Genomic DNA, 11779 nt, shown 5'->3' on the forward strand with positions numbered 1-11779 from the left:
GAAACTATGTGTATGAATATTGAACTGTAAGCTCCAGCATGTTTTCCTTCTAAATTCTCTTTGATTAAAATAATAGAAATAAAAGTAAGCTGTTTTTTTCTTCTTATGTTTTGTTGCCTCATTATCAAACTTGACAATGAAATGTACAGGTTTTTTGGTTCTACAACTGGAAAATCAAATGTAATCTGTGGGACCCTTGAAATTTGAAAACAAAAGGCACTGGTTCCTCTTTTTTTATTCATACAAACTAGAGCCCCACCTTACTTTTAAAAAAAGATCACTACTTGTCAGAAAACATAGAGGTTTTGTCAGTTGAGTATTTAATGAATGATAGAGCTTATGCCAGTTAAGCCAAAATCATGCGTAAATATTGTCAGGTCTGTGACTCTCAGTCAGTTACATTTGATATATTTTAAGTTACTCAGTTGTGTGCTCTACACAAAAGACAAATTTGTGCAAAATTTAAATGCACAGAGATTTTAAGGAGTATTTTTTATTGTATTTATATACTTTTGGACATTAAATTGTATCAATGGAATATTAAAATTCTATAAATAATTACATAATTCATATAAATGTATTATACCACATAAAGTTGTTTGCGATCTCAAAAACTAAGTGTTAATGGGTAAAGTAGTGTAAAGTGGCCACTATTCTGTCTGACTCCAAAAATAGTGTCTACAAGGGCTTCCTCTTACCAGCCATGGGGCAGAATCCAAACTTCTGGTCAGCGTCATAGTTCGATGTGGTCCCACACCATTTCATGTTGTCTCTCCTGCCCTCGGAAGTACAGTCGGTGTAGTTGTGGTTGTTGTACAGGAAGGGGAAGTGGCACAAGGCACCATTGGAATTTCCACCTCGAGTTTGAACCAAAACTGCCCAGCACAATAGACAAATAGGAAGAAAACATTACCACGGAGCTTTCCAATGGGCAGCGGGGAGTGACTACAGAAAGGTTCAGAGAGAGCCAGGTCTCTGCAGCTAATTTACAAAGAGTCCATGTCATAATAAAAGCTGCCTGATAATAGCGTTCTATGTTTCCTTCATTTTTTGAAGTGTGTTCACCTTTGCGTTCAAAATAGATTTAAGTCCAATTTTCCCTCACATTTTTCCCAGCCAAAAAAATATTTAAATGATCACTTTGAATAAAACAGTGTTTCAACCAGAAGAGAAACAAAAACACTCAGTCAACCATCCTGTGTATTCTTCAGCCCCGTGGGATTACATCCTGGTTTTAATATATCAGTATTTTTAATCACATCATAAGCCCAATGTGTCAGAAATAAATGAACTGGTGGCCCTTTCTCTTGGTGTCATTTCCCAAGGGTACTAGGGACCATGGAAGGATCTTCAACTGCCAAGTTACTCCACGTCTCTTGGGTCCAGACTGTAGAAAAGTGATGCTTCTCATGCAGCCTCAAGATTAATGGCTACATTGCTGACTAATAAAAAGAGGGCATGAGAAATGGCTCTTTCTCATCGTGTGTTTTCCCCTGGGACACTTACCAGTCTGGTCTGTACAGAAAGAATATTTCTGGTCTTGTTCATAATTGGAAGTCGTGCTGCACCAGAGATGTCCATCCTGTCGCCCTTCGTTGGTGCAGGAGTAGAAAGTCCGGCCGTTGTAGGTGAATGGTAAGACACATGGCTCCCCGTTGGAATTGCCACCGTAAGTCTGAGTGACAGCTACAAGCATAACCAAAAGGGTCTTGGTAAATAGAGCTGCATGGATCTACCACTGGTAGCTGCTTATTTATACCTAAAACTAGAGGCCTGGTGCATGAATTCATGCACCAGTGGGGCCCCTTGGCCTGGCCTGCGAGATTGGGCTGAAACTGGCTCTCCAACATCCCCCAAGGGGTCCTGGATTACAAGAGGGCCCAGGCCAGGCTGAGGGACCCCACCAGTGCATGATCATTGGCCAGCCGGGGAGGGACTGTGGGAGGGCTCCAGGACCTGTCCGGCCCATCTCACTCAGTCCCAATCAGCCGGAATGCAGCAGCAAGCTAACCTACTGGTTAGAGCGTCTGCCCCCTGGTGGTCAGTGCACATCATAGTGAGCAGTTGAGCGGCCTTAGCATATCATTAGTACATAATGCTTTGATTGGTTGAACAGACTGCTAGACGACTGGACGCTTGGCATGTTTGGCTTTTATTATATAGGATTAGAGACTGAGCTTGTGCTATAAATATAGATGATCATCTGGTGAGTTTCAGTCAAAATACAACTCCTCAGAAAGCCATGCTTTTTGTGGATAGAGCAACACCTGTTTCTCTGCTGATATCCTGTTACCACCTGTGCTGTCATGCCTTAGTTTCCCCATTTGTAAAGCTATATTAACACAGGTTAATTAAGGGTGCTGCTCAAAGGATACTGGAGGGATATGCATGCCTCTGTTGGTGGCATAAGTATTAATACATGAGGTTATTCTAGGGATAACGTCAAATGCATCAATTATAATTGCTATAGTTACTAACTACCACTTTTGTAGCCCAGAAGAGATGCATTAGATGTTGCTAAAAGAAGTTTACAGAGCTCCAGAAACCTGAGATTTATAGTATGAAGTATGGATGATTCGTTATTCAGAAAGCAACTCTCTTATAACAACAAAGATAGTACAGAGCACTTAATCCTCACTACAGAAAAGAAAATACATAGATTAAAAAGACTGGAAGAAAGTGTATCAATGCCAATCCTGACTGTTATCACTAGTGGTAAGATTATAAGCTTGTCTTGTTTGCTTTATTTTTTAGGTAAATGAATGTACTACCTTTCAAAAACTAAATCATAAGAAAATGTTCAGTACTGTTAAAAGATAAGGCAGACCTGTCTCTTGGCAGCTGACTCCATTGCCCAGGCAAGTGCAAAGCATCTGCTTATTTCCTTGTGTCTTCAGCCACTGCATCCCTACTGAGTAAATCACACCACTGTCTGTGATACAGTGACCATATGGAGGAGGCTGGGGGTGAGGCTGAGGCTGGAAAACGGCCATTCGAACATCTGTGACGGTGCCAGATCCTAAGGACATGAGAAAGAAAAGTCACAACATTGGACAAGAGAAAAGAACTCTTTTCTGAAGTTGAGATCTTTAGGGTCCCATACAGATCATTCTTGAAATCCACGTTGTTTCTGACCTAAACCTAGAAAGAAATGGCTCTCCCATGCTGCATTAGTTTTTGCATTCAGCCTATGCCAGATGGTCCCCACCTTCCAGCTGGAACTACTGGGATTATATTTCTAAATCACAGACATTATTTTGCCACTTAACAGAGCGGGTACCTTCAACAACTCTTTACACATCCAGGAAGCTCACAGTCCATGCCTTCACAACCCTTCACACCTGCCTTCATCCCAGCTCACTTCTGACCACGTCCTTCAAATAGCTCAAAATATCTGGGCATTTCTCTTCCTGACCTATTTTGAGACATCCCTGACACTCTGCAGGGACCCTTGCCATCTGCGTTGCTGTGGGCTCATCAGAACGTGCCCTGCGCCGCCACACAGTTCTCTAGAAGTTGCCCCTCCTTCCACATTTTGTGAATCTGTTGTGTGTTTTCCCCTTAAGATCTATTTTTATTTCATCTTCATGTACATTTACAACTTAACATTAAGTAAAGTTTTAACAGCTAACAATCGGTAAATGAACTCAGCTTACCAGCCCGAACACTGCAAATCATCCTTGAATGGCATGTCAAGGGAAAGATGGATTTGCAGGAACAATTTTGGTAACACTATCCCGTTTCCACCCAGCTCGCTCTGCTCCTCACCGGTGGATGTGGTCTGCAGGGACGCGTGCCTTTCACACTTCCACTCCCCTCTGCCATTGCCTGTGCAGATGCATTGGAGCAGGTTCCCCCGATTGTCCTTCTTGCTCCAGGTGTCTCCGATTCTATAGGATGTCCTAGTGTCCTGATCGTTGCATCTGTCTGTGTTAGAAAGAGAGCATTCGAAGATGTGAACCAGGTCAAGCTTCCACATGCTCCACTGAAACTTTAAAAATATATGCAGTAGTTTAAAACTTGATAAGTTGCCCTAGCCGGTTTAGCTCAGTGGATAGAGGACTGAAGGGTCCCAGGTTCGATTCCAGTCAAGGGCACTTGCCCGGGTTTCAGGCTCAATCCCCAGTAGGGGGCGTGCAGGAGGCAGCTGATCATTGATTCCCTCTCATCATTGATGTTTCTATCTCCCTCTCCCTCTCCCTTCCTCTCTGAAATCAATAAAAATATATTTTAAAAAATAAAAAATAAAGAAAGCTTGGTAAGTTATTTTTTGATGATATGTTTCTATTTAGCTGTGGTGCCACAGGAGCAGAACTTCCAAACAATGGGATTACGTTTGTTCCAGCAGAAAGAGAGCTATGGGATTTAATCTAGTTCCATTTCTCTGTTTGCCAAAACACTTTTTCATCATCATTCATCCATTATTTTATTTTATTATTTTTAGAGTTTTCACATCGTTCTTTTGACCAAATTCATTCTCTGGCTTTTGATCTCCCTTGTCTTTTCAGGCTCTCCTAGTAATTGCTGTAGATGACCTGCCTTTCAATAAGGGGCTTTCTTTACAAAACTAGGAGCAGTAGGGAGGCAAGTAGGTTTCAAATGGTCTTGGAGAGAAGCCCCAAAGAAGCCAGAAAAAGACAGCAGCATCCCTTTCTTCATTTGTCATATAAAAATTCAGGGGGTTACCAACTTCTCAGACTATGTTTTCCACCGCCCCCCACCCACCCACACACACACATACCTATTTAAAATCACTAATAAAATTACTTCTTTTGAATTGCTCAGTGTTAACTCTACAATGGAAAAGTGAGATTACGATTGCAAAGCGATGTTTTATAACGAAATTACCATCAGTCTATGTGTTCAATTATTTGTCAAATAGTTTGTTTCAATTATAATCTGGCTTTGCCCATATGCTGCAATGTGAGTATAGAGGATTTGATTTGTGTTTTTCTGCACTGGGTGAGAGAAAAATAATTGGACAGTTGATGTAAATTCACACAAATATACACCCACATTGATCTACCACCAGAACAGAGATCTGAATGAAGATATGGCTGGTTACAGCTTTTTTCCTAATCCCTAGCTGAAAGGATCGCCTTCCTTTGAACCTCCATAGCACTATTTTAATATGGTGCTTTATAGAAGATGACTATCTAGGCTTCTCTCATCTGCTTGACCTACTTGCTAAGTGGTCTTTGAAAGTTGAATTAATATCCAATTCATTTTTTCATCCCTGCACCCTCTTGTACAAAGTAGGGGCTTAAATTATTTCATAAAACAAATGACTTTTCTTTGAGAAACTTTACCCAACTTGTATTAGAAGAGTTTTAAATAACAGATGAGAGTTTAAGTCAGACATCTAATTTGTCATAAGCCAAAAACATTACCACCAAGGTCTTGGAAGTCTGATGATCATAATAACATTTTAAATGCAAAAGATCTAATGAAGCACCAAGTTTTTGGAAAAGATTTGGTCATAATCGTTATTACTTTCCATGAGAGATTTAGTTTTTGTTAGCAAAGAATTTAAATTTGGATGATGAACATTTTAAGACAGTTAAACATTTTAAGCTAGATAAATGAAATAGGTCATAATATTTAGATTTGATTTTAAAATTATTAATAACACCCATAGTTAATGGCTGTTTTGCTTCTATAAACTCTATAGTTGCTATTAGTTTGAAGTTTCAAAACAAAACAAAACATAACACGTTTTGAACCGCTAAGGCAGGGGTGGAAAACCTTTTTTTTTCTGCCACTTGGATATTTATAACATCATTCTCGGGCCATACAAAATCATCAACTTAAGCCCTACCCTGTTTTTCCCAGTGATTAGAGCATTGGCCTGTGGACTAAAGGGTCGTGGGTTCGATTCTGGTCAAGGACACATGCCTTGGTTGCAGGCTCCATCCCCAGCCCTCCCCTGGTCGGGGCCTATGCAGGAGGCAACTAATCGATGTTTTCCTTTCTCTATCTCTCTCTCTCCCCCTCTTCCACTCTCTCTAAAAATCAATGGAAAAATATATCCTCACGTGAGGGTTAACAAAAAAAATTATAAACTTGAAAATTAGCCTGCTATATTTGGTCAAACATTTAATTAACTCACCCCTAATCATTTGGGCCAGACCAAATGATGTCTCAGGCCTAGTACAGCCCTGGGTTGACATTCCCCATCCCTGCCTTAAGGCAACAAGTAAGGTCAGGCAGCCCTAGAAGGAGCAGTAAAGCTGTCAGAAGTCAGCTTTTAGCACTACTAAGCTTATGTAGGATTCTGAGCAAGAGACACTGTCCTTAACCCACAATAGACACATCACTTTAACCAATGGGATGAGCATTTTTATTTCCATCAGTTTTGCTTATGAATAGGCCTTATTTAAATGTGAAACATACGGAAACCTAAAACTTTAGAGCTTGGCTCCCTTCTATGTCAATAGTACTCACATGCTCAAACATGCGTTGGCATGTTATTTCAATGATTTCTTTGCTCTTAATACTTTGAAAATATCTCAGCGATAATTTAGATTAAACATTTGCAACTAATCTTCATGCCCACAACACATTTGACTTTTATATGAATATTAAGGTTCCTAGTAGCTGATAGTCTTTAATGAACAAAGATTTTTTTTTAAATTTAGTCTTCTTGGAAGAAGCAAAGTAAGCTTAGTATAGAACTTTTCTCGACATTCAAAAGTTACAAAAAAAATTGATGTATTGGGTGTGTTCTAAGTGACATCACATTACATTTCTAAGAATCCAGAAAATCATCTTAACACGCAAATCTAGAACATACTTCTAGAGGTACAGGTGATGCGTCCACTGCCTTCTCCCAGACAAGTACAATCCACCATCATCCAGCCTTGGTAGGGCTTTTCCCAGGTTTCCCCAACAACATACGAAGTCCCAGCAGCGTGGTCAAAACATTTCTCAGCTGTAGGAAAATGTGGAGGAAAAAGAGGGGGGAAAAGCTATTTCAAATTGTGCCATCTCCCCTGTAATTTAAAGTGTATTGTGTAAGCAAAAATCCAGCCACATGTTTTAAGTAGTACTCTGTTCAAAAAGAAAAGCATGCCCTGTAACTAAGCACATGGTAACCAAAGCAAAAGAAAGCTCAAGCTGGGCTGGCAGGCAGAAATTCCGTGCCTCAAATAAGAATACGGACGGTATAGTTTCAGCTGGTATTATTCTGCTTCACACCAGTATTTTAAGTGAAAAGGATCTATGTATGTATCCAGTCTGTAGCACACTAAATGTGCAAAATTCCAATCGAATTATGAATGACCAATTATGAATGTCTAAAAAAAATGACAAGAAAGCCTTTGGAATTTGGATTTCTGTAAAAAAAGAAAACACAACCCAAAGGAAAATAAAAGTATCTGAATTAGAGGACAATCGTGAGTAAAATTGATAGACAGAAACTTTCAAGTTTGGGATTGAGACCAAAAGAAACTCAATAATTTTTATTCTGAAAAATAAAATTTACTAAGGTGTGACAGAGCACACACAATTTTATGTTTCAGTCTAGTGTGTTCCAATAAAAATGTCAAAAGTATCATTTTTTTTTTCTTTTAAATAACATATCTTGACCAAGGAAAACCTGAGATTAGACATTAGACAAAAGAAACTTCTTCCTAAACCTTTCAACTTTATCTTCTGCTTTTGAAACAAAATTAAGACAAGACTTATATGCAGTGGATATTTTTGATCTGATTCTTTAAGACTATGGATTACAAAACATTCCATTATTTACAATAAAGTTCCCATTTCATTATTTTTTTCATTGGAATTCAGATCTCTTGTTCATGTGGAGTTTGGTTCAACCCAACATCTTGACTGTGCATCCCCACCCCTCATTTGTCCCTAATAGTCACACACCTATGGGCTTGCAGGTCCATTCTCCTTTCCCGTTACCAAGACACACACACTCTAACATGTAACCACCAGTCTCATGTGGTCTCCTCCAGGTGTCACCAATCTTGTAGGACTGACCCCCTTCATGGCAGCGGTCTGTTCAAGATAAAAAAAGAAAATTAAAGAGAGTGGGACAAAAAAAAAACATTAAAAAAAGAAAAAAATGAAATAGTCTCATGTTCTATCCAAAGTAGGTACTTAGGTTAGCCACTGTAAGTATTCAGAGAACAGCTTTCCCATCAGAGACAGGGGAAAAGTTAACAGGTCTGGTGACTTGGGGTCATTCAATCAAATGTTTTGTTTAAGCACAATGGGAAACCACAGAGAAAAATGAATGGCAAAGAAAGAGGTCATAAATCCTGGTTCCCAGAGGGATCGCAGGAAATTGGGTCCTAAAGCAGAAAAGCAAGGCTGGCAGACATGACCTCCATACAGACACAGCAGGTTGAGCCTGAGACTAATTCAATGAAAAGCCATATTGGGTATAGTATTTCAGCTTTCGGGAGTGTGGAGAGTCTGTGTTTTATCCTAGGTTACATACATAATTTTGGCAGAAAGCAAATAGATGTGTGCATATCAAGTGTGAAAAACCAGGTACTTTTCTAGGCTGTTAAGCAAGCTGGCACATCTACCCACTACACTGTAAACACTATGGACTACTGACTTATCATTTGCCAATACATTTGGCTAAACCCTAACATTGAGGATGGGGAAAGCAGATTGGGCCTATTCACAAGGGACTCTCTTGTTCATTTGGATATAACTTTTTAAAGTGACTTACAGGATGGATTAAAAAAAGCAAAAAAGCAAATGCTATGTTAATAGAATCCATTTATAACACAGTGAATCATACTGGAGAGACCTCCTGAACTAAACTACAATTGATGAGAGTCAACCCAGTCCCCAAAGTACCTTGGAAACACTATTAAGCTAATCATTCCACATTGTCCCTGGGAATAGAGAGATCCAATTCCTGGGTATAAACTATTGGTCACAAAGAAACCAGACTGTTTGTATGGGATGCAAGAGGTCTCTGCATTGCAAACAAGAAGAGCAGTCCACACAATGGAAGGTGCACTCTTCATGACCATTTTCCAATCATTGCAGATAATCACATGGTCAGTCTGGCTTGAAGATGCCCAGGAATATAAAATGGGTAACTTCTCTAAGTACATCTTACTGGAGTGGAACCCAGGAGATCCACTTGGTTACACTGTGTGTACACACACACACACACACACACACACACACTTAAAACCACACTGATTCTATCTGTGCTGAGAGACATCTCCCAGAAGCGCAGGAATCAGTTGGGTGACAACATAACAGTACCTGGTCACCTAGAATAAATCCCAAAATTAGGACTATCCAGTCATCAATAACAGAAAGTGACAGTGACAGTAATGGAGAAATTCATATTTATGGTATTTTAGCATCATCTTACTTGCAATGGTACAGCTTATTCTTCTTCGTCCAGCCCCGATGCAGGTACAGTCCCAGATCATGGAGTCTTTGGGACGCTCATAAGTGTCCCCGACCCGGTACGTGTTCCCAGTGTACTTGTCAAAGCAAGTCTCTTCAGCTGAGGGGAGAAGGAAAGTGTACATGAACCTCATATATGTAAAAGCCTTTCTATTCCACTAACCTCATCCAAAGGAGCACTCGCTTTTCCACTCTATGAGCAACACGGTACCACAAAAAGTTTTTAAAGATGGAAGTGGGAGACCTAGAATTTCCCTTAGGCTCTCATAAAGCCTTGACTTTTGATCTTTGGCAAGTTCCCTAATTTTCTGTAAATTAATTTCTATTGCAAAGGATTCTCAGGCCCTAGGAGAAAGCCATAGGCAATACTACCATAGGACAGGCTAGATGGTGAAGGAAGGACTGCAGATTCAGATCTCTGACTCAGAGAGTCCAACCAAGGTCCACATAAAAGCAAACAATTTGAAGAGCCCAACCCCCACCAGGCACAGTCACTTGTTAATCCTACTATTTCCACTTTAGCGTCATCTGTGCTGCTCTGTGCAAGTTGCCATAATTTGCGAGCAACATATCAATGGTCATAAAGAATGAGAACTTTGAAGTGGTTAGTGGTTTTGTGTAAAAAAAGTCACTTTACATTATAATGCCCAAAGTGTTTTCTGGCCCATAATCTTATTGCTTAAGATTTAAAATTACTTTCTAATAAATTAAAATTTTACAAGTGTTTTTGGAGGAAGAATACACAAATCTTTTATTTTCTCATCAAAACCTTTGGGAGAGTAAAACAGAAACACTTGAGGAATTACTTGGGGATACATTTGTTCTTTTGTTTCAAAGGCAAAAATAACATGGAAAAAACAAATATCAGCAGTTATTAAATGTTTTAAAAGAGGAAATCATAGATCATTCTATTGAAAAACTGGTGTACGTATTTTTACTACCAGTGCTGAATTTAATCAACAAACGCCACTTCTCCAAGAAGTTACAAGATACTCCTCACCACTTACCTTCAGGTTTGCTCTCGCAGTTAAAGCCTCGGCTCCCTCCATAACAGGTACAAACCAAGGTATTGCCCAGGTATGTGCGTTCCCATTGTTGGTTTATCTGATAGTGATTCCCATTATCAAAACAACCAGCTGTAAATGAACAAAGAAGTTGTTACATTTGCATCCCCCCTTTTTCCAGATTATGGAATTTTCTTGCACAATTAAATTGATGAGTCTAAGCAACAAACATAGAAAAATAAGTTATTCTTCAGAGTGTGAGGAGAATGAAAAGCAATATTGCACTAAAATGTAGAGGTAGAAACTAGCTATCTAAAGATTCAACCAGTTTGTACACGTAGATATTTAGGTATTCCCGCCCTTTCTTTTAATTTAGCTAAATGTTATACAATGATGTAATTTCCATCTGGCCAGGGTCGATATCAAGGAAGAAGAAACATTTTAAAACGCGGATAACTACAAATGCATTTTAAAATATGCAAGGAACTTCCATGATCTTCTTGGGTAGTAAGTCAAGAGGACAATTTTAAGCAGTTTCCTTTAGCCGAGGCCAAAGGAGGGTGTGTCTTTGAAAAACTGGAGCAGGAATTCTGAGCTCTGTTCTTGGGGAAGTGTCCTGAGGGGCCCCTAGGCAATGCAAACTAAATTACCTCACATTCAGATGTAGTGAGGAACACAGCTATGTAGCTACCTTCTTCCCACCCATATTGACCATATTTAACCAGCTATTTAGTAACGCAGAAAACAAGAAAGACCACACTAAGCCCAAAAGAACCTGTAAAGGCTTCCATTATTTTCCTCTTTAAAGGTAAGTTTTGCTGCATTCACAGGAAAACGACCTGAACGTGTAGAGCTGATAAGAGCACAGGAGCCTCTGTCCTCCAATGTATTATCCTAGGCCCGCAGACCCAGCCTGCTCAAACCGATGCCTCCCGCGCCCACAGTGGTTTCCCATTAAGGCGCGCACACTCTCCATGCGCGCGCGCGCGCGCAAAACTTCATCCCCAACTTTAGTTGGTTTGATGGTCCCATCCCTGCGCCAGCCGGTTTCAGCCCGCAGTCCATACTCACGCTTGCTTTGGCTGACAGCCACCGGGGACGGGGGCAGCATCATTTGCTGAGCCTGCCTCTTGCCCCTCCAGGTTGCGGCGGAGGGCACCGCCATCCCCAGGGACACGGCGGCCAGAAGCAGCAGCCCGGGTCCCGGACCCCTGAGCATCTTGAGACGGTGCGGGGAGAGGCCCTCTCCACGAGGCAATTGCCACCGAGTTCAGTTCTCTTAGAAAAACCTACGGGAGGGTCCCTTCCAGGGCCCCCAGGGGGGTGATGCCTTAAGGCAGGTAAGGGTCAGAGGATGGGGAAGGGGACGGGTAGAGGGACAG

The 11779-nt window shown here is 40.6% G+C and overlaps 1 protein-coding gene across 1 annotated transcript in view; it reads right to left on the reverse strand.

Moving 5' to 3' along the window:
* Positions 1–11562, reverse strand: part of FN1 (fibronectin 1) — a gene marked incomplete at its 5' end in the record, with an annotated part of 65813 nt that extends 54251 nt beyond the window's left edge. Inside the window, 9 exons of the mRNA XM_081095997.1 lie at positions 699–875; positions 1507–1686; positions 2828–3019; positions 3769–3927; positions 6794–6931; positions 7876–8007; positions 9356–9493; positions 10401–10529; positions 11469–11562. Coding sequence (XP_080952123.1) covers positions 699–875; positions 1507–1686; positions 2828–3019; positions 3769–3927; positions 6794–6931; positions 7876–8007; positions 9356–9493; positions 10401–10529; positions 11469–11562 — 1339 coding nt within the window. The remainder of the gene's footprint in view (positions 1–698; positions 876–1506; positions 1687–2827; positions 3020–3768; positions 3928–6793; positions 6932–7875; positions 8008–9355; positions 9494–10400; positions 10530–11468) is intronic.
* Positions 11563–11779: the final 217 nt, after the last annotated feature.

This window comes from Myotis nattereri (assembly GCF_964212035.1).
Source record: "Myotis nattereri genome assembly, chromosome: 7".
Classification (NCBI taxonomy): Eukaryota; Metazoa; Chordata; class Mammalia; order Chiroptera; family Vespertilionidae; genus Myotis; species Myotis nattereri.